Source organism: Urocitellus parryii, chromosome 1 (genome assembly GCF_045843805.1).
Source record: "Urocitellus parryii isolate mUroPar1 chromosome 1, mUroPar1.hap1, whole genome shotgun sequence".
Lineage (NCBI taxonomy): Eukaryota > Metazoa > Chordata > Mammalia > Rodentia > Sciuridae > Urocitellus > Urocitellus parryii.
The window spans coordinates 203,296,698-203,320,570 of NC_135531.1; the positions used below are offsets into that span (position 1 = coordinate 203,296,698).

The following is a 23,873-nucleotide window of genomic DNA, read 5'->3' on the forward strand; positions in this document are numbered from 1 at the left end:
ACCTCTTCATTGTTTGAAATATGTAATATACTGTATTTTGTATCTTAATTATTATGAATAGATCTTTTTCAGGTAATTAAGCTCTTACAATAAATTCTGAAATGTAAATAGTTAATAGTTTGGGCTGTTAGTTTTACTTAGTGCTACAGCCTCTAATTGTAGGTAGTCAGTTTCAGTATTCTTATCTGGAAGGATTTCAAGCTTCTACTCTTGTTTAGAGAAGTAATGCTTTGGGCAGGGATATTGGCTTTTATTATGGCACCAAGTTGAACAGCATCTTTGACTAGGAAATAACTGCGTTATTACATAAAGGTGAAAGCAGAAGAGACATAAAATTTTACTGAATTTAAAAAATATAATGGTGGCTCCCTTTTCATTTGATGTCTATCATTTGAAGTAGGAAAAACTAACTATATTTGAGTCACTTTGTGTAAAGAAGTATAGTTTCATACCCTGTAAATATTATAGGACATTCTGTTTGTTATTACCTTCAGTAAAGTAGTTCTAGGAAAACAAAACAAAAAACCAGTGGCTAGACTTTGTGTTACCCTCTAGTGGAGTTTGATACTATAGGATTAGTGGAAAATTTTTAAAAAATTCTTTTTGTTGATGAACTTTATTTTATTTATTATATGTGGTGCTGGGAATAAAACCCAGTGCTTCACACATGCTAGGCAAGCACTCTATAAGCTACAAACCAAGCTCTAGTTAGTAGAATTTACTAATTATTTTTGTAATGAACTTGAACTTGCACAAGTGTACTTTAAAATGATATGGGGAGAACTGAAAAGTTGAAAAGTATAAGAGAATGTTGATAAATAACCAATGAGGACAGACAGTTCCTAGATGGTAGTTTTATGCAAGATGGGCATAGTATTAGAAAAACAATTTGTTTAGCAGGTATTCAGAAACAGAATAAAATACCTTTCTAAAAGACCAGGAAACAAAAAGAAGTTGAATAGAAACTAACAATACTTCTATTCTATATAAATATATGACAAATTTTATTTGGTAACCTTTTCTTATTTTCTTCTTTTGTTCTTTCTAGATATATAACTTGGTTTGGGTGTTAATTAGGAAATTAGGAGGCTCTGACTACTGAGAGGGCCTAACAGCCTGTCAAGTACCATTTTCTCCAGTAACTACCTCTGATGATTTTTAAGAAGAATAAACTACTCAAGCTGATCCTTACTTCTGAAGTATGGAATAAAAGTAATAGGTTATTGTCAGAAGAGAATTAGTTGGACTATATTTTTCTCTTTGGAGTCAGTGAAGCATAGTTGGGATCTTTTATCTTCAGGTCTTATCTTTTAGTATTGTATCTCAAGAATATTACTATACCAAGAATTATAATTTCTAACTACTCTAACAGCATGTATTTAGCAGCCTTAATTTAAGTATTTTCATAGTTAATAACTACCCTTATTTCCATGATCTCACTAAGCCAGAGAACAGAAGAATAGCTGACCCAATATATTATAGATTTAGAATTTTCTGCTGTTGGAGCATGTGATATACCAATAAGGGCTAGTTAACAGAAACAAAAACATATTGGTACAAGTAGTCGTTTGTTGACAAAAATGGCTGTCTAAAACAAACAGCCATAAGAATTTCCTTTGTCTTCAAATTCAGTGTAAGTCATCTATTTTGCATTCTTGGAATCGTATATTAGAAAGAGCAGACATTTCTCAGGAAGAAACCTTAGGTGTTGGACCTTTCTCTACCATGGTGTGATTCTGTGTGAACTTGGGGAAATTCCATAACTCTGTGGACTTTTTACATTTCAGTGGAATTTATGTTGCTCACCTCATAAGATTACCATGAGGATTCAAGGTTACACACAAAAGCCCAAGCACACTCATATACATATATACATGAAATCTTTAAAACTTTGAAATGTTATACCAAATATTTTTAAGGAATACAACAATGTTTTCAAGGAGTAGAGAACAATAGGAAGAGTTCAGGGGAACTATGATAATACTTCTAATTCAGAATTTGTGATTATTAATGAGTAGAAATTCATCTTTAAGCTGTCAGTGAATACAGGTAACAATTCCATAGGCAATTGAATATAAAACATTAAAGAGTATTTACTCCTTACAGTGACCTTAAAGACACTGCATACTATGGCCCAAGTCCAACCACATTTGCCATATCTGTTGTCTGGTAGTTCCTACAAGAAATCAACTGCTTTTTATCTCTGTGAGCTTTTTTCCACTTGCCTTTCATTGCTATTCATAAGAGAGACCATAGCTGACTTATTTATTGTAGTGTGTCCAGTATCTGGCAAATAGTAGATGCTTAACAAATATTTGTGAATGAATGTCGAATGCTTTCAAGTGCTTAGGACAGGAGTATGCAAACGTTTTTGTAAAGGACCAGATAGTAAATGTTTTAGGCTGTCTCTTTTGTAGTTATTTAACTCTGCCATTTTTAACACAGAATCAGTCATATGCAATATGTAAATTAATCAGTGTGACTGATTTTCACTAAAACTTTATTTGTGCATACAGGAATTGGAGTTCATGTAATTTTTAAAATATTTACTTATTTTTAGTTGTAGATAGACACAATACCTTAATTTTTAAAATTTATTCATTTTTATGTGGCACTGAGGATCAAGCCCAGGGCCTTGCATGTGCTAGGTGAGCGCTCTACCACTGAGCCACAATCCCTGCCCCAAATTCATATAATTTTAATGTGTCACAAATATTCTTTTGATTTTTCTCTATTATTTTAAAATAAAAACCATTGTTCAGGGGCTGTGTAAAAAACAGGAGTAGATTTGACCTGTTGGCTGTAGGTTGCATTTGTTGATTGTATGGATGGCATTACTCCCTCAATTTAGAAATATGTTTAAGAAACTTTCTTTGGAAACTAGTTAGCATTTTCTTATAAAATCATTAAAAATCATGTTTCTTATAAAAACATTAAGTTCCTAGACTAATATGAAAACCTACTTAACCTTCTGTATTGTATTCCAGCAATCCTATAGACTTTACCAGCAAGAATAATGCTATCTCTGAGGGGAAATGGGTTTAATAATCCTTCTTGGACCTTAATAAAGACTCTCCCCATTATTTTCAAAACTTCCTCTTTCCATGATCTCTTTTGCTTTCTGGGCTTTACATCTTAGGAAATACCCTGCTTCTGGGTGCTCCTGTAGGGTGGCATAGGAAGACTAAAAACACTTTGTGCATTTGATTAGAGAAGAAAAGATGGGAGGAGAAAATCAAGGAAAGAGAAGAGTACAAGGTAGTTTTTTTTTTTTTCCAAACTAGAAGTCACAAATCATTAGAGGTCTTGAAATCATTGCAGAACGTCAATTTGACAAAAAAATAGAAACTATTAAAATGTATCACACAAGTGATAGTATTGTTTTGTGAATCTTCAGTTGTGTGTGATTATATATATATGTATGTAATGGATCTCAATGAAAAGTTTATTTCTTACTGTAGTTTGTGGTCAGAAAAGTTTTATTAAAAGCCTTTGTTCTGGGGCTGGGATTGTGTCTCAGCAGTAGAGCGCTCGAGTAGCACGGGTGGGACCTGGGTTCGATCCTCAGCACCACATAAAAATAAAAGGCATTGTGTTGTGTCCATCTACACCTAAAATAAATAAATAAATATTTAAAAAGCCTATGTTCTAAGGGTTTGGGATATTGACCTTGAGATTCGTTTTTTTTTTTTTTAATTGTATGTGAGAGCCAAATGAAATATATAAAGGAAGCCTCTTGATTGCTTACTGCAGTGTGTTTCTGGTACTGAGCTACTTTATGAGGTAGTTACCTGTTTTACAGGAGAGAAAACAGAGTCATATAGCTAATACGCTTTATAACTGAGATTCAAACAGACTCATTTCATTTTAGAGTAGAGTATGTGCTTCATTCCTTATATCCTGGATGAAAGAAAGAAGGCATGTATGATTTTTTAACTGTGAATGATACTTTTTTGCTTACATCTGAAATTCTGGGAATTCAGAATTAATATCCTTGCTTGTAAGCTTCTTACAGGCACCAGAAAAAGTTTTATCCTTGGGTTCCACATTGTTCTGTGCTTTGTCCAAATGAACCTTTATGAGCTGGCTGCCATCCAGCTTCATGGGATCCTCTTGCCCACAGTTTGATTTGAGAAGACCCAAGTTCTCAAGGATCGCATTGTACACAGCTGGTCAGAGTGCAGCTTTTGGGATGCTTTTGCCTGTTTTTCAGATGGCTTTTTTTTTTTTTTTTTTTTGAGTTGGCTTAGGCAGAATTATCTGAGCAATAGAGACCATGTGCTTCCCACTGAACTTTTTCTCCAATTCATGCACAAGCCGAACTTTGATATTATGAGAAAATTTCAGTTGAGGAACTGGAACAAATATTATGATAGCTTTTTGACCACCACCAAATTCAATTCCCTTGACTGTTGTGCTGTTGAACTCCCACAGCTGGGCTTTGAGGTCCAAGTTTATCTCCAGCTTTAAGAGCTCTTGTTGCCCATTAGGCTTCTGAGCTATGGGTTTCATAATTTTCATAACTTTATGTTTTGCAGGACAAAAAGTATCCAAGTTGGTGGCAGCTTACTAGATTTCTTGAAGGCATTGGCTTCAGTGATAGAGCTTTTGAAAAGGTGTGAATAAATGTTTAGTAATCTATATGAGTAATGACACATGATACTTTTAGGCATTTTTGTTTATATCTGAAACTCTGGGAATTCAGAATTAATATCCTTGCTTGTAAGCTTCTTACAGGCACCAGAAAAAGTTTTATCCTTGGGTTCCACATTGTTCTGTGCTTTGTCCAAATGAATGTGTAAGAGGAGAAATTTTACTTTTAGTTTTTCTTCTCTCTTTACTAAACTCTTTGTTCCTTCATTTTTCATCAACAGTTGGGCTCTTTACTCATACTAGAAATAGCAGGGAATTGAGGATGAGGTTTAGTGAGGAAGAGTAATATACTCATGGCGTTAACTGAGAGGGGAAACCCAAGTAGCAGGGACACCTGGTCACCAAGATGGGTTTGCTGTTCCCATGTGGCAATTTACAAGTGGGTGTAGGTAAAACAGGACTTACTGTTAAAATGTATAAGCAGAAGTCTTGGCTTTGGAGATGGGTAGCTTTGATATGATAATTGAAAAAAATTTAAAGTTATATTAAGAGAAAAGTCTCTCTCAGGTAACTTGGTAGTCCAGACTTATTTACCCAGTTACTCATTTTAAATACTTAAAAATCACAATACTTGTCATTAAGACATTTCTGTCTCTGTTAAATATTGAGTGCAAATGTCGTGAAAACTAGTTCATGCTAATTCTGATCTCTACCTTGGTTTGTCATAGTTTCACTAGAAAAGTAACAAAACCATATTTAATCTGGTTAGAGAATGGAAATATGACAGAATCCTATTAAATATAATTAATTGTTAATGCTGCTTGTTGTTTTTTACTAAGCAGTGGCTGGCTATCTCTAAACCATTTATTGAATATGACAAGTTGGAGTGTAGTGAATTGACAACTGAAGCCACTCCAATGTATTTAGTAAGAAGCTACACTTTTGCAGTTGGCCACACTATTGTGTTCAGGATGCAAATAATTTCTTATTAATATTATTTATATTTTTATAATATTTATTTGATTTAAATCTAGAACATCAGTTTAGTTAGTTTTCAGGGAATAATACTGACATTTTCAGTTTCATAATTTAGTTGTATTGTTTATACAGAAGTTTTTAGGGAATCTTTTCAGAATATTATAGAATGAAATAGTATGTAATTTAGTAGTATATTCCCAAATGAGAGCACCTCAAAACCTTTTTTTCCCAAATGAGATAAAGCAGAATGGTTGTGTTAGGGGAATAACTTGAAATTTCCAAATTATATCTTGTTTTATTTTCTCAGTATTCAAATACCAACGTTTCTAGAAAAATAGCTTTCATTTATTAATGCTTTATAGTTTTGTAAGTGATTTCATGTTTGTTTTTGTTTGATTCTATTTGAACCTATTTGAAATAGGTTCTATGTTGTTATTTGCTTTAACTCAGACTCTGAGATAATACATTTTGCCTGAAGTCACTAACGAATGGAGCTAGAACTAAAACCCTGACTTTTAAGTTCAGGGTTCTTTATGCTTACCAACCTTTAGAGAATACTGCACTGCCCTCTCTTACCCTTAGTGGGGGAAATGTTTGCAGTAATTTAGAGTGGTTGCTTTGCAGATAATCTTTTGTACCAGACTTTAAGGAATCCATGTTTAGAGCCCAGAGAGCTGGAAACAGCAATGCAGCAATAGAAAGTACCAAAGTGAGCTTTAATTTTAGGACAGATATACTCTTGCTTGGCTAGCTTGATGGTGACTAAGAATCCACATGTGTTGATTGTTGCTTCAAGGAAATTTGTAGGTAAATCCTGCCCTTGATTGCTGAAGAAGTGCTTTTCTCAGTCACTTTTGTATTTTGATTGTGAATGTTTTAAATTGTTTTCCTCATGGTTCATAATCAAGTCAATCTCATTACACATGTGCCATAATTTTACATTGTTATATTTCTTTGGTCAAATTTGAAACAGGCAAGTTATGTCACAGTCATTGTATATATCAATAATATTACTAGGATTATCATTTTAAAACCATCATTATTAGCATCCATCTTTTATAACATGCTTTGGGCTAAGTACTTTGAAGTTAGTGATAATATGTGTGATTTGCAGTACAAGATAAATATTACCCCATTTTATAAATGAGGAAACCAAGAGTCAATGGCTTGTGGAAGGCCGTATAACTAAGCAGAGTTAGAGTATCTAATCTAGATTTTTCAGGACTTAATTCTATTCTTTATATTGAATCAAATATTCAGATACTCTAAAACATATTAAAAGATGAGTTACCAATTCTTGGGCAGTATGATTTTCTTTGAACCCATTCTACCAAAGTTCCTTCCACTTCCCCCTACCCTAACAAAAACTGCTGTTTTTTGCACCCCTTGAGATTTATGATGTCAGAAATGGTAGGTTATCCAGTTGAGGTGTTGATGGTTGGCGGTGACTGATAAAGCAGAGCTTTTTCCACCTCTTAAATAAAAGTAATTGTTTGTGCACAGCTGTTTAAAGACTGAGAAAAAGAAGTTATTTCTTTTGGTTATACAATGAACCAGAATCAGAAGTAGGTCAGAATTCATTTGCTCTGATCACTACTTGAGTAATTAGTGAATCAAATGTATAAAGTAATTGTGTCTATTTAAAATGATACACCTTGGTTCAGGAAAGTTGAATTAATTGAAATTTGCTCATGTAGAAGGAAACATATTCATGTTCTTTTTGACTCATACATGGAAAATAATTTAATGATAGTGGTTATTAGTTACTCACTTGGTGCCTGTTACAAATTCTGGTTTCATGAGGAAGAATATGTTAGATAAGCATGAATAGTCTGGTTTCTTTCCCTTCATTTATATTAAGATGGCTTGATAAATAGATTAATTTATTTTTCTAAATCCAAGGACCTCAATTTTCTGTTACTATAATTTTTAAAGCATAGGTTAGCTTACAGAAATTGAAATGTGATGAAGAGAATAGGAAAAAAAAGAAATCCCTTATTTCTCCAGTTTTTAGAATGCTAAGTATGAATAAAAGATGTTAAATGAGTAGTGAAGGCAATAATAAATCCATGGGGTTTTATTTGAACTTAAGCAACTGAATTTATAGGAAAACTAATATTGTCATATCCATGGTCCATTTAGTTATAATTGATATCAACCAACAATTAAGGATATCTACTATGGGCTTCCAAGTTTGGTAGATTCTGCAGAGCTTAACAAAAGAAGGATAGTCTTTGATTGTCTAAGAAATTAGTCACTTTGGAATGATACCCTTGCCTTCTAACACAGTACATACTCTGAACATGCAGTATAAAAAATTCAACACCTTCATTACTAATATTAATGCTGTCTAGCACCAAATTATTGACTGACCGTCCTTCTTTTTCTTTCCTTTTTTTCTTTCGTTTGGTTGCCTTTAGGACTAGGTGAGAGATGCATTTTAGATTTTCCTTCGTCTGGCCTTTTTTCGGTGCTTCTTTTTATTGTTTTTTCCTGAATTTAAGGATTGTGGTCCACCTGTGTATCATTGCATTTGTAGTGTTCAATACGTATTTGTCAAATAAATTAATGGGAAAGAGTCTTCCTTTTTTCTCTCACGGTCCAGTTTCTTCAGATGGCTCTTTATCTATACCTGCCTCCACATCTGTACCTTTTATTCTCTCTTCAGCTTACTGTTAACCTGAAATAAGTGAAATAATTACCTCAAAGATTGATTTTCTAATTGGTTAAAAAATTGTTGTGTATCTGGTTATGACTTAACTTTTCTGTAAGTTTGATGTTATTGTCTGCCTGTTCCTTCTTGAAATTCTTTTGTTCCTTAACTTCTTACTTTAGGCCCTCACCACCTTCGTATTCATTCTTTTTGTGTTGCTGTTTGTTCAGAGTTTAATCCTTATGTAATTTTTACTCTGTATACCCTTCCTTGCTGAAGTAATCCCATCTCTTGTAATTTTTTTAAAGCTAAATGTAGATGTCCTGAGTTATGTCTCTGACTTTGATTTCCCTCTTGAGTTCCAGACTTCTTAGTTGTCTAGTAAGTATATTGACGTCTGCAACTATGAGGATAAATAAGACACTACCTTACTCTAGAGGATTCACAGCCTCATTGGAAGAGAATGATTGGTAAACTAGCGATTATACAGCACTTCATACATAGATTAGAATGCTTTGGGATTACAGAACAAGATGGCCCAGTTCAGTTTGGAGTGGATCAGGTTATGTTTTCTTGTAGTGGTGCTTCGAGAAATCGTGAAGGATGACTAGGATTTCACCAGATGAATAAAGTAAAAAGAATAATTTTGTTTCTAACAAGTCTAGTGATTATGTTCCCTGGGGGTGAGACAGCTCAGTGTGGACAAGTTCCTTGATACCAGATGAAAGACAACCTCATCGGACTGAGAATTGTAAGCCAATGTCATGTTTGCAAAATTGTATAAAGAGTTAAATCCAGAGAGAGAGGAGTGACTGTGAAAACAAGAGAGTTAATAACATTTTCATTACTACTGATTCAAAGAGCCTATGTAAGGGAATGATTTAGATCAAAGCTCTCAAAGTTGTGTGTGCTGGATTTGCCTTTTACTGTGATACCTGTTGTGTATTGCAGTAGTGGTCATGATAGATTAAAGTGATGCTTTTCAGGCTTTAATATGTACACAAGACACCTGGAGATATTGCTAAAATGCAGGTTTTGATTTGATATGTCTGGAGTGTGGCCCAGGTTCTGCATTTCTAATAAGCTTGCAGTGTTGCTGTACGGTCTGTTTAGGGACTGTATTTTGAATAAAAAGAGATTAAAGAAGCCAAGAATGTCCAGACTAAGGCCAAAGAAACAATTTACATGAGTACATGAATAATTGTTACATTTTTGAGGGACTGGAATTAGTTCAGGAAGCTTAGATCATAAGGGATAAGTGGGTCATGAAGCATGTTGGAGGATGAGTCTGCAGAGGTTAAGTAGAGCCAGATTATGAAGGGCATGATGATTTGCTAAGGAATGTTAACTTCATGATGGAGGCTGTGGAGGGGCCATTTTCAGAAGTAGAATGTTTCATCAGATTAGTGCTTTAGAATAAAGAGATACATTATATTTTTATCAAGTTAAGTACTTGTGGCTAATCCTGATAGGGATTTCATATGAGTAGACTTATAGAGCTAAGCTGGGGAGAGGCATTTGAATATCCAGCCAGTATATGTATAGGCATGGAATCAAATAGGCAGAATGAAGAATGAAAAGAGAGTCAAAGTTCAAACTCAGGGGAATATGAACATTAACAGGGCAGAGGAGGAGGAAGACAAAGAAGACGAAGATGTGTCCAGAAATATAGAAAGAAAACAAGCAGTTTCATTCCCTCCTAAGTAGGGAGACTATTAAACAGTGTCATAAGATAGAGTCTGAATACTCATCACTGGTTTGTCAGTTAGAGGTTAGTTATTTGTAACTTTAGCAAGAAATATTTTCAGTGGAGTGCTAGAGACAAAAGCCATGTTGTAAAATGAGGAGTGAAATGTAGATGAGGAAGTGGATTCCGGTGTGATCCATTATTTTTAAGAAATATTGGTTGAGAAAGTTTGTGAAGAGATGGGGGGAACTCTTTCTTTCGCTCGGCCCCGTGGCATCGACAAGATGGGCAAGTGTCGTGGTCTTCCTACTGCCAGGAAGCTCTGTAGTCACTGACAGGACCAAAAGTGGCATGATAAACAATACAAGAAGGCCCATTTGGGCAAGCCTTGAAGGCCAACCCTTTTGGAGGTGTTTCCCATGCAAAGGGAATTGTGCTGGAAAAAGTAGGGGTTGAAGCCAAACAAATTCTGCCATCAGGAAGTGTGTCAGGGTCCAGCTGATCAAGAATGGCAAGAAAATCATGGCTTTTGTACCCAACGATAGTTGCCTGAACTTTATTGAGGAAAATGATGAAGTTCTAGTTGCTGGATTTGGTCTAAAAGGTCATGCTGTTGGTGACATTCCTGGAGTCCGCTTCAAGGTTGTTAAAGTAGTCATGTCTCCCTTTTGGCCCTATACAAAGGCAAGAAGGAAAGACCAAGATCATAAATTTTGCTGATGAAAACATAGTAAGAAATTTTCATATTCCAAAAAAAAAAAAAAAAAACAAAGACAGATTGGAGAAGAGGTAGGGTAAAAATGTTTATTTGCTTGAAGTATTGGTTCAGGAGAGTGCTTACAGAAAAGGGAAAATCAAAATTGGAGTCAGAAACTTGGCTATCATCTTCACTGTGTTCTTTTTACTGTTCTTTCAAATCTGTATAATTATGAAATCCTGTCAACTTGACCTTGTGTTTCTTATTTCTGTTTACTACTTGCTTCTCCATTCCCATCATCAGTGTGTTAGTTTCACCCTTACCATCCCTTGTTTGAAGTCTTGAATAGACCTTTTTGATCTTTTCCTCTTCTACTCCATAAACAAAACAAAGTAAGCCAAAAAAATCACCAGGGAAAAAGAAATCCTATCTTTCACAGTCTTTGATAGAAACCATGGAGATTGTAGAAACTAAGGGATCTACAAATCTGACCCTGACACTCAGCTTTTTTTTAAAGTGTGCGCGCGCCGGGGGGGGGGGGGGGGGGGGGGGGGAGAGAGAGAGAGAGAGAGAGAGAGAGAGAGAGAGAGAGAGGGAGGGAGGGAGGGAGGGAGGGAGGGAGGGAGGGAGGGAGGGAGGGAGGGGGAGGGGGAGGGAGGGAGAGGGAGGGGGAGAATTTTTTAATATTTATTTTTTTAGTTTTCGGCGGTCACAACATCTTTGTATGTGGTGCTGAGGATTGAACCCCGGCCGCACGAATGCCAGGCGAGTGCGCTACCACTTGAGCCACATCCCCAGCCCGACACTCAGCTTCTTAAAACTCCTCACTGACTTCTTGTCACCAACAAATGATGAAGGTCAAGCTTTTTAATATGATGTACAGCAGTAACCTAGGGATTTTTTTCCACCTTCGTTTCCTGCCACATACTGCCAACCACTTTGATCTTTCAACACATTAATAAGACTTTATAATTTCTCTTTTCTCCCTTTCCTACATACTTGTTTTTATTTTTTCCTCCACACTCCATCATTTTGTACGTCTTGCAATTTCCTTGGGGACCCTCTCCCCCGTTTCCTCTCTCCTGTATCCAGTTGTTAGGTGCTCCTTTCTGTGTTTCTATAATATCATATAATCACTTTATATGTGATTGACATTTCTTCAGTTTTCACTGTTCATATTAGATCGATAGGAATTTTTCTAATTCATCTCTGTCCTTGTTGCCTGGCTTACTGATTGTGGAGTTGATGCTTAACTCATGTTCATTGAGATTTGAAGAGAGTAATGCATGTATGTTTTAGCTTGTGACTGTGCCTGAGAGGAATGGTTGGATTTCACCAAGTGGCCTTTGATGGGAAAAACATTCTATTTACGGTAGCTGGCAAATCACAAAGCATTGAGGCAGTAAGTGTGATAATATTTACAGTATGCTGAATACTCCTTTTAGACAGGAGAGAAGAGGTAGAAAATATAACAGGAGATATGGTTAGAAAAATAAGTTGAGTGAAGATGAATTGGAGTCTGGGATCTCATGCTTTAAGGTTTTTCTTCTTTCCCCGTAACAATGGGCAGATCTTTTTATTGTTAATCTGGGAAATAATACTAATTCTTGAATTTTGAGGAAAGGTTCTGTATCTTCTGGAATTATCAGATGTGGATAACCCTGTCTTGTTGTGCCACATTTTAATAATTTCTGTTTTTTATTAAGGTTTAATTACCTTCCTAAAATGGTACTGCCCTTTTTGAATATGTAAGTACTTTATATCATTGTGTTTTCATGTCCTCAGACCTTGATGACTTCTAGATTTTTTTTACTCAGAGATAATCATTTAACAAGGCATTTTACATTATTTTTCTTTTAATATAGAATACCCTTAAAGAACTTTATAACATTGCTTCCTTTTGGTTTGATAACTTGTTGCTCAGAATTGCTTGGGGAAATCTGTAAATCTGCAAATTTTGCTGTGCATAGGCTTGCTTGTTCAGGTTATTTGTAAAAATGTTAAAAGATTGATTTTACATCATTCATGAGGGGGAGTAACTCTTCATCCTTGCCTTTTGCTTATTTCCTTAAGCCAGCATCTAATTTGTGGTTGTAAGATCCCCAGTTGTATTTTGATATATTTAAATGTGATATTTTGAAATCATGGAAGTATATCCAGGGACTGAATATATTTGAGAAATAGACAAGTTATGTCAAAGAGGGGAATAGTGTATAGAGTTAGCAGCCATACAAAAGGGATGTGTCTCTTATTGTCTTTCTGTAGAGAAAACAGAAAGCTGTGGCTTTGCTGTAGCTGAAGAGAGAATTCTATTAATAAATCAACAATAAATGTTACAATGTAGTTTATATATAAATGCTAGGTTGCATGAAAAACCAGCTGAATTCTAGTCAAGTAAGTAGGAAATCCAGGACAATGAAAAACATCAAGAGGCAAAATAACCTGGAAATTTCATGAAGAAAATGGGATTTCAGTGAACTTTGAAAGATGAGTTAAAATTCAGATTGATGGAATGTGGTTGTGGGTGGTGTGTGGTGGGTTGCAGGTAGGGGCTTGAACTAAGATAGGGACAGCGAGAATGGTATACTTGCAGTATAGGAATTAAAACTGGCACAGGAGATAAGGTTGAGAGGGTATGACTGAGAGGCTAAATTATTGCCACATTACTTATGTAGGGTCTTGAATGTCAGAGTAAATAGAGGGTAAGGGGTTTAGGGGTGTACAAGGTGGTATGTGGGGGTAGATACAAGAAGAGGTGTATGTGTGACTATATTCTCTTTCAGGCAAAAATATATTTTAGTAGAGTATAAAATATAAGAAAATCTTAGATACTTAGAAATGCCCATTGTCCTACTCTCATGTAGCATAGCATCAAATTAAGCCTTGGCTTATTTTTTCTCCCTTTAATATTCTACTTGGTCATCCTGCCTTGTTATTTATTTAATAAAATATGTTAGTTTCAAATAACTCTGCCTATCTGCCCTTTTTGAATTAGTTCTTGAGTAAAGTTATACCTTTGTCAGAATGCCACATTTAACATGCCATTTCTGATTCTTCTTGTTAAAGCATTTATGTCTTGAGAGCAGATGTCACAGTTTGTACAAATCTTTGGCTTATCTAGTCCCCTGTGGGCTATTCACAAGGGAGTTGGCTCTAAATATTGGAGATTTATGCTTTAGCCATAACACCTGTAAGCCTGGTAACTGTACAGTGACTGTAAATACCATAATTACCATGACTCTGTTTTTAAATTGCAAGAGCTGTTCACCCTGATTTATTTCATTCCTCCTATTTAATCCACTGACTATATCATGAAGGAGACCCCATATTTCCTTTTTCTCTTTTAATGAGTTTTTTTTTTAATTGCTTCTCATTGGTGGGCTGCTTTCTCCATATGTGCCATACCCTTTTCCTTCTTTGTACTTTATACTTTCTTTTTCTGCTTTCTACGTATAGCTAGAATCTTTTCCATATACTTGTGTGAAATCTTTTTTAACTGGTTCTTTTTATCCTTTTTGGTCTGTCTTCACATTTCTTTTATACTTTGTTTGCCAGTAAGCACACAAATTATTTTAAATAATTCCTATACTTTTGATATGTTTGTTTTTCAAAATGGATTTCAGATTTCTCTTAGGCAGAAAAAGACTCTTTTCTTTTGGTGTGTTTCCATAATGTTTTGCCAACTTTGAGCATTTAGATATGGTTAATGTCTGAAGCTCAGTCTCCTCTCCTGAGCCCAGAGTGCTCACACAGCTCATGTATGGAGAGGTGCCTCACCTATGTTGAAAGTCCTCTGGTTCCAATACTTGTTGATTTTAATGATATTAAACAGTCCCTAGAAAGAAAGATATATATATATCTTTCCCTCTCTCTCTCTCTCTCTTTTTGGATTAGTTTTGAGTAAATAAAATGTCATCAAGTTAATACAGCATATTAATCAAATTGTTAAGTAATATTTATTCTGTGTTTACCTGCTACTAATCATTTTCTTTGCATTTTAATTCCTAGATTCTAAGGACTTGAAGGGTCATCAAGAAATAATTTAACTTGCTGTGCATTTTAAGTCAGGGTTTTAGTCAAATAAGAAAATTTATAGAATGTCTAGCCTACATGCCTCTGCATTTATGTATATGTCATGTGTCTAATTACAAATACATTTTTACAACAGATATATCAATATTTTTGAAGGAGAAAAAAAGCTGTGTTCTCTGTTGTGGGTAAGTCGCAGCAAGCAAAAGTATAGAACAGTCTTTTCAGTTTCAGTGGACTTGAGCAGATATGTATTTAAAAAATTGTTATATAAATATTCTGAGGCCTAAGTCACATCCTTGGCCATCTGGTAAGATTTTGTTTTAAAGCTTGCTGTCTGCTTTTGGGGGTCACCCATAGAGCTGCTTATATTGCCAGCATCTTGCTTTTCTTCAGAGTGACACCTTATTGATCTTTCTGCTCATTCTCTTCTCATTTATCTTTTCCATTTGCATTCCTTATGAGATGATTTTGTTTTTTCATGGTCTTTGACATGAGTAGGAGAGAGAATGATTTGAGTGGCTACTATAATAGGGACTTTTCTTTTTCCCCCTAAATATGATCCTAGGGATTGAACCCAGGGCCTTGTGCTTGCTAGGAAAGTGCTTTGCCACTGAGCTACATCCTCAGCCCTTTTAAAAATTTTGATTTTGATACAGAGTCTTTCTAAGTTGCTTCCCTTTCCCTAGACTTTTCAGCATCTGGGATTACAGGCATGTGCCACCACTCCTCAGCTGTATTATGGATTCTTACTTGTAAAGATTGTTTGCTCTCAGATACAGGGTATTTTTACCCAGCATAGCAGCAAATCTGCTTGTATACTTTCCATTTCCTCTTACAAATTAGCATTAAAAACATGGGTCCATGGTTTGGTATTTATGTATGCATTCTATTACAGTACAATTTTAAAGACTGATAACTGCCTTCTTACTAGCTCTCTACTTACTAGTTTTGTATCCATCAAAACAAATAATACATTATTTTTTCCATATTAAACAAACAGGAGTGACTGGGGTTGTGGCTCAGTGGTAGAGCGCTTGCCTAGCATGTGCGAGGCCCTGGGTTTGATCCTCAGCACCACATAAAAATAAATAAATAAAATAAAGATGATATTGTGTCCTAAGAAAAACATACAGGAGTAAAGTCTCATTAGAAGTAAAACATGCCTTTATGATAAAAGTTTCTTAGGTCCTAATAGAAAGTTGATTTCATGAGTATTTAGCATGTTATGCAGTTGATTTAAAACCTTGGTAGCTTACATTGTATTATACTTTATATTATCAGAGTTATTTCTGAACAGACACCTTTCTCTCTTGCTTCTTTTTCAGTCTGACAACAACAGACTGCCATGATTTTTCATCTGATGATTTGGTAAAACTGCCACTTCTACAAATTCAGAAACATTGCAATTTTGGCTCATACAATTGAAGAACTATTGATTAGACCTCTTCCTTTGACAGGAATGCTACTGGATGACCATGGTAGGAGTCTGGGGTCACCCACTGTCCCTAGGTCATCTAGTAGAGCAAGGTTTGTGGCAGCTGCTGTTAAATGCATTCTTTCTGAAAATTATGATGATTTCCCCCATTACTAACATGTCTTCTAACTCCCAGCATCTTAGATATATTTGGTTTTATATATAAACATTTTAGTAATAGAAGTGATACTTACCTTTTAATAGTTCTTAGGATTTTCCTTTGTTAGAAATAACCATTGCCTTACCTTCTTGGAGGAACCTTTTTAAGTACATAGGAGAAAAAGCAATAATAAAAATTGCACAGAATAATTTCCAGGTACAGGACTATTTGTAGAGAAGGCAGAGTGGTTTATGTGCTTTGGAATAGCCCATTTGACACCTAACTTGTAGTTTCTCACTTTGGAGACATTCATAGTAGCTTCATTTCCAGATGTGTTCCTTCAAATGCACACATATATTATTTGTGATGAAACATTGTTTTTTTATCAGATGAACTAATATAATTTTGAGGAGATGATTGAACATATAAGAGTGGGTATATTCTAAGAAGGCCTTATATTGCTAAATGTATTATATTGATGGACTGCCAAGCTTGCAATGATGGAGTGTCTAGAAAAGTACTGCACAAAAAATATAGTGCAAGCTACAAGTGTGAGCCACAAAAGGAAATTTTAGATTTCTAGTAGCTACATTAAAATATTTGAACCTGTAATCAGTATGAAAATTATTAATGAGAATTTTTTTGTACCAAGTCTTTGAAATCCAGCATGTATTTTACATTTAAACACATTTCAGTCCAGATTAGGCACATTTCTAATGTGTGATAACTCCATATGGCTAGTGGTCATTGTATTAGATTGCTCAAGTCTAGAGCATGCGGTGAGGTAAAACTATGGTAATTAGAAAATTGATGAAGGCCAAAGATGAACACACATGAAACTCTTAGGACCTACCTCATGAAGGGAATTTTGTATGAAATTGTTTTGTATGCATATTGTTTTGGGAGAGAATCAAAAATTCGTATGAAACAGAGTTTTGGTAGATGATGATGAAATTGTCTGGAAGTTAAGAATAGTAGAAATTCAAAAGGTTTCAGGAAAATAGAAAATGGCAGAACTTGACAATTACCAGTTTATTTTAAGATGACCAGAGTAACTGTTTATCATTTTAAGAAAAACATCTTTTCCTACTAAGGGCTTTTTATCCTAGGCTGTGTCGTCATTACAAAGTTTGAAGGAGAAAGGTAGTCATTCATAATGACACCCCAGAGAAACTATTGAGATCAGCAGATAAAATTCATTGCAGAGGCATAATGTGGGTAGCAAGGAGGCAGAGAGGATGATTTACACTAATACAGTAGAGAGGAAGAGTCTGAGGTAAATGATTGATTTTTATGGAGTAAAAACCGGACAAAGTTCTTGGTGACCTAAGAGCAAATGAAAGCTCATGCAGAATATGGTATCAAAATTTATTGCTCAGGCAGTGACTAAGAGGGCCTTGTGTAGAGTCATTGGCCATAGAATATAAATGTAGTTAAGACCTGACTGGACCACTTAACTTTGTTTTCATTGGCAAGTTACAACCACCCAAGCCTCAATTTCTTCATCCAAAAAATGGGCAGAAATAATATCTACTTCATAGAATTGTATGGATTAAATTGTATGAATTATACAGAATCTGCCTGTAGTGACCTTGACTAGTATGACAGATTTCCTGTTATTATTTTTAGTTGGGGACATCAGAGGGGAGAAAAGAGTGACTATCATGTATTTTTGGAATGTATGTTCACACTGTCTCTCCCCTTAAAGCAGTTTTTAAGAAGAGGAAGGCCCCCATCTACAGGGAAAAAAAATCTGTTTGAGTAGTTAGGATAATCGTTTTGTTTCATAATTTCCTCTGATTTTCTGACATTTTCTGTAGCACCTTTCAGATCACATTATATATTTTTCCTACAAGAAACCTTTGTCCTCCAGTATATTGGTATGATCATTGAGTATCTCAACAATATCCAAGGAAACCATGTCATTGTTACTCAGGAAATACCATTGTACTTGAGTGTTTCTCTTGCAATTTTTTCTCTGTTGAATGGAGTAATAAACACTTTATTTAAGGGGGGAACACTTTTCAAGATTTGGTGAAACCTCTTGATCAGTAATTGATGAACATTGTTTTACACATAAATTATATGAAGAAAGTACTTTCTAAATCTCATTTTGTGAGTTGTGTTGATAATAAAAATGAGAAGTCTGGGATTGAGTATGTGGACCTAATCACCTTATCTCTCTAGGACGGAGTTGGGATTGTTTTTCAAACTGTGATTTGAGGACCTTTCATTATTAGAATTACTTTTGAGTAGTAGATAAAAATGCATATTCTTAGGCTACATGTTTGACCTACTGAATCAATCTAATGGTAGAGCCAAGAATGTTTTATTTCACACTCAACTGTAGCTGTTGTACATCATATGCATTTGGAGAACCACTGGAAAGGATGGCTCTTAAGATCTGGTTTGGTTCAAGCAAGCATCTACTCATATTATTATTGGATTAGGAGTTGTGTAGGAATGATGGTATCTATTTCTGTTAACACTGTAGGATTGTTGTAAGGATCAACTAAGATTTTTAAGTTTGTAAAAATAGGATTAAGTGAAAAGATATTTAAATTTTAGACTTCTGTAGATTAAAATCTAAGTGGTAGTGACTTATTAATAATGGTTTCTGTACTAGTTGAGTTTTGGTGAATCTTAGTTCTTATTAAATAGCTTTTGGTACATGATTGCAGTCCACAAAATTATGTGTTTTTAAATATCCCTATCCCCTTTTTAATTTTTTTTTTTTGGTTTTATTAGTTGCATAGAAGCTAAGTAGAATTATAGATATTCAAATTAGATGAATACAGTCTTCCTCTCTATCCATGGGTTTTGCCTCTGTGGATTTAACCAAACACAGATTGAAATGTATGTTTTTGTTTTTTTAATTGCTTCTGTACTAAACATTTGCAGACTTTTTCCCTTTGTCATTTCCTAAACAGTCCAGTGTAACGACTATTTAAATGGCATTTGCATTGTATTAGGTATGTTAAGTAACCTAGAGGTGATTTAAAGTATGCAGGAGAATATGTGTTGGTTATATGAAAATACTATATCACTTTAAATAAGGGAGTTGAGAATCTCTGGATTTTGGTATCTTCATGGGGTTCTGAGTTTTTTTTTTTTTTTTTTTTTTTTTGGTACCAGGGATTGAACCCAGGGGTGCTTAACCACCAAGCAATCTCCTAACCCTGTTTTATATTTTTATTAGAGACAGGGTCTTACTGAATTGCTTAGGGCCTCTCTACATTGCTGAGTCTGGATTTGAACTCATGATCCTCCTGCTTCAGCCTCTGGAGCCACTGGGATTACAGGCATTTGACACTGAGCCCGGCTCTTTGTGACTCTTAATTGTTTAAAGGAGGTTATCCAGATTTAGGATTATTTATAGTCTATGTTTAATAACCCTTCTCTATCAATTAACCTCTTCTGCCCTCAACAAATAAACAAAAACACCAACACAGAACAAAAAGCCACTCCATCATGACTGTACTTTTTGGAGATAAAATATCCTCTATTTTCTCCATTTTCAGAGAGTACAGACTATTATTGAGCATTAGTTACAGTGTTTCATACTTATAAATTTTCTTATTTAATTCCTATACATAGTTAATAGAAGCCCTTTTTATTTCTCTCTGGATATGAAAAAAGTAACTTATTAAATATGTAGAGCCTCAGCTAAACAGCATTATATTAGAGAATTGGATTTGTGGATCTGGAATGAGCTCAGAATTCAACTTTTTGGCTGAATATTTTTATGAAGGTTGTGCAGGGCCCACACATTGAGAAACATTGCTCTTGTTTCTTGATGCCTCCAGAGACACAGATTATAGGTACTGACTTTAATGTAAGTTGGAGATAATATAATTTTAGCTTGAACATTTAAATGTTGGACATCACAATGCCATGTGTGTTCATGTGTATTTTCCACGGGAACTCAAGATGATATTTATAGAGATGTCAAATGAAGGGACAAACCCACTATCTGTAGGTCATACCTGATAAGAAATTGGTTTGATAAAACTCATTTTATTTGTTTATTTCACTGTTCTTCCTTTCCTCAGGTAGGTATATACCATAAATTTCTTATGTGTGTTTAAAAAATTATAATATTAAAGACTGAGCTCTTAGACTGGCATTTAAGTATATAATTCTCATTAGCCTATCACTGTCCTTGTCTTTATCAGACTTACAAGGTTTTAAATGCCTGCAGGTATGTAAGTTCCTGTGGGCTTTTATTGCAGTTGTTCCCTCTTCTTAATTTGTCTTTAAAAAGTAAAAGTGTTCTTCACTGGAAACTGGAGCAGGTGGATGGATGTAAGTGATAAATGGGAAGAGGGTGTGTGAATTCCACCAGGAATTGGTTTTCAGATTTAGTAAAGACTGTGGATTAGAATTGTTGACCCTTGACGCATCCTCTAGCCAGCTGCTTAACTGAGAACAATTCTGATGGATACAGTTGTTCTTTCAACTTCATTTTTGTCGGCTTCTGTCTTTTGCTCCTGTCCCTTTCCCATCTCCTCAGCACACACATGCATCCTTGAGTACGAAAAAAAAAAAAATAAAAGAGTATTATTATTTAAAGCTGCTGTCTGTGTTTCAAAATTATTTTGTTTTCTCTAATATATATCTTTATCTCAGGCTTCCATTCTGAGGGCAGACCCGAACTAAAAAAATTGGCCAGCCATGGCCTTACTTAGTTTCTAGCATTCCAAAGTAGTTTTTGACTTCGAATAAAGTACATTATCACTTGAACTTCTTTGAGTCTTATTTTAGTTTCTTTCAGTGGTCTAGAAATATGACTTTTTTTGCTTTGTTTAAATGTTTCCAAATAAAGATTGAGAACAGCCCCAATAATTATTAAAGTTTCTTTTTAAGAGAATGATGGATATAAACATTTCTATGTAGAAGAAATGGTGGAATGGCATTCAAGGTAGGCTAACAAAAGTTACAGAATTCTTTTCAGGACATTTATTTAAAACATAAGGCACAAGTACTAAAATTGAAACAATATAGGAGAGATTAGCAAGACCTCTGGGCAAAGGTGACATGTAAATTCACAAGGAATATAGACAAGGCTGTATTGGGTTTTTATTCACTGTGGGTTTAAAAGTGAATGGTTTAACTTTATTTGCCATTCTTCAGTTTACTTTAATACCATTGTCATAGGTTAATTGTAGTTTGTAATATTAAGTAAAAAGTTGTGTTCATTTTGTCCTTGCTACTTTTTGTTTATGATATCTAGAGAAGATAGTAATCTAAAACAACTTTAGTAATTATTGAAAGGTCTTTAAAATGGGCAGATATTACTTTTATTAATATTTTTTTACTTTTTTATTAAGCAGGAATTCAGAACTGTGAACTAGATTCAGGTATTTATTTGATGTAGAATGTAAATCTGAAGTTTCTGGTTGATTTTCTCCAGATTTTCTGTGAAAGGGTGCATGTTCATGTTATTCTGACCAAAGGAATAGTCTCGCTTTCTTTCTCTCTCTTGTTTTTCTTTAAGAGAAAGATTTAGATTTAAAGGCTTTCCCTTGTCTCTTATAAATTAAATAGCAAGTTAGTTAGCTTTCTTTTTTTAAGGGAGAGGTAATATTATACAACTATCAGAAATTTAACTGATTTTAAGTGTTTTAAAGATGTAAGTAGTTTCACGGGAGGAGAAGATGATAACTTATGTATTTTGAAAACTTAAAATGCAATTAAATTGTGTTTTTAGTAGTTTAAGAAACTGAATTAGAGATGATGTTTTGCATTTTTTTGGTGAACTTTTTTCAAATTTGACTTGGTTTCTTTTGTGCTGCTATAATAGAATACATGAGACAGAGTCATTTGTAAATGATGTGATGTATTGCTTTATAGTTCTGGAGGCTGGGAAGTTCAAGCTCAAGGTCCCAACATCTGGTGTAGGCCTTCTTACTGTATCCTTACATGGTACCAGGGCAAGAGGAAGCACATACTTCTAAAAGCTGTTTTTGTAACAGCATTAAAACCATGGTCTAAACACCTCCCATTAGACCCCACCTCCCAGTACCTTTTATTGGCAATTGTAAATTCAGACAGAAGTTTTAGAGTGATAAACATTCAAATTGTAGCAAACTTTTTCAAGCACTTTCTCAATGTTTTTACTTCCTTCCATTATCTCACCCATTAAAAGGGATTCTACTGTCATGTATAACTAAAAAGAACCAATAAAAATAAATAAACAAATAATTTTGGATTTGAAACACAAGGAGGGGGAGGAGATTTGAGGATGATGGAAGAGTGGTAGAATGTATCACCTGAGAGTTTGATATTTAAAGAAGTTCATTTGTCTGGTAGGAATTGAGGCTCAAGAGGAGCCAGACTTTTAAAGTTCTTATATTTGCTAAAGATTTTTTATCTTAAGGCAAGTGTGGCAGGCAGCCATTAAATGAATGGCTCTAAGTTGGGGGAATGGCTTGATATTTTTTGTTTTAACCTTAATAAAGGAATTGTCTGGTTTATGCATGAAGAACTGATATAGGACAAAGTAGAAGCTAGGAAATCAGGTAAAAAGAGTATTGCTTATAGCTCAGGCAGAGATAATGATGACTTGCAGTAATAACTTTCTTACTTCAGTGACACTCACTTCCTTTAAAAATCCTGGTTTAGATTTTCTAATTCTGTTGTTTATGATTTATATATTTAACTTGAATTTACTTTATTTTTAACTTAATAATTTTTTAGAAAATTTGAGCTAGTTAATATTTCCTTCATCATATTTCAAACCTTTCTGTGTCTTTGTGGACAAATTAGACTTTAGGGCAAGTTTTGGATAGTGTTAAGTTTTTGTAAAGTTTAAAAACAGCCCAGAGCAGCCAAATAGGGAAGGTGATACCTCTAAGCTGTGTGTTAACATAGAAAGAAAAGGCACCAAAAGACCTAAAATGTATTTGTAATCATACAGAAACAAATTAATGAGTCTTCAATAGGAAAGAAATTATGTAGCACAAATGTAATAAACAAGAATTTTAGTTTTCTTTTTTCTTTTTTGATACTAGAAATTCTATTCTTTGTAAGTTGAAGCAACACAGTTATACATATGAAAAAAGCTGGTGATTAAAAAAAATAAGCTTAGCTAAGTGATTCGTATCCATCTGTTATTTAGTGTCGTAGTGAGTTATCAGCTTACGTCTTTTTACTTTAAAATAACTACTGTGTTGCTATTAAAAGCTACTTTTAACAAATATTATTATTATTATTCAAGCTCTCCTTTAAACTTCCAGATATTGCTTTGATGAGAGTGTTTATGGTGGCTGTCATGCTGTGTCCCCCGCCCCCCACTTTTCTCGCTCTTGACACTGCTGATTGATTCTTCAAGGGTTATGTTTCACATTACTTTCATAGAAAGCATAAATAATAGAAATATTATGTGTTTGGGTACTTTATCTGTCTACTAGGAGCTCTGTTGTGATTTTAAGAATCTACCTTTCATCTTTCCCCCTCCTAAATTTATGCTCAGTTTTGGCTTTTGTACATTTTTTTAAAAAATAGCCTATTAATCTGATGGGATTATTGGCCTCCAGCTACAGTCCTCATGATTCCCTTTCCTTGCCCGCAAATGAATATCTAATATCAGAAATATCTTTTGTAAAATCTTAGTAAAACTTGTTTTTACTTATTCCTGTTTTGGTATAAAGCATCTTT

The 23,873-nt window shown here is 34.5% G+C and overlaps 1 protein-coding gene and 2 pseudogenes across 2 annotated transcripts in view; 2 read left to right on the forward strand and 1 right to left on the reverse strand.

Moving 5' to 3' along the window:
- Acvr2a (activin A receptor type 2A) overlaps window positions 1-23,873 on the forward strand; it is a 74,933-nt gene that overhangs the window by 11,558 nt on the left and 39,502 nt on the right. Inside the window, exon 1 of one of the 2 annotated variants that reach the window (XM_026388538.2) lies at window positions 16,028-16,167. The exons of the other annotated variant lie outside the window; for it this stretch is intronic. Within the exon in view, the coding sequence (XP_026244323.1) occupies window positions 16,110-16,167 (58 nt within the window). The 5' untranslated portion in view covers window positions 16,028-16,109. Of the gene's footprint in view, window positions 1-16,027; window positions 16,168-23,873 lie in introns of those variants that run through there. 2 annotated transcript variants of the gene reach the window in all.
- On the reverse strand, window positions 3,958-4,521 carry LOC144256587 (small ribosomal subunit protein eS7 pseudogene; annotated as a pseudogene).
- Window positions 10,196-10,621, forward strand: LOC113182602 (small ribosomal subunit protein uS12 pseudogene; annotated as a pseudogene).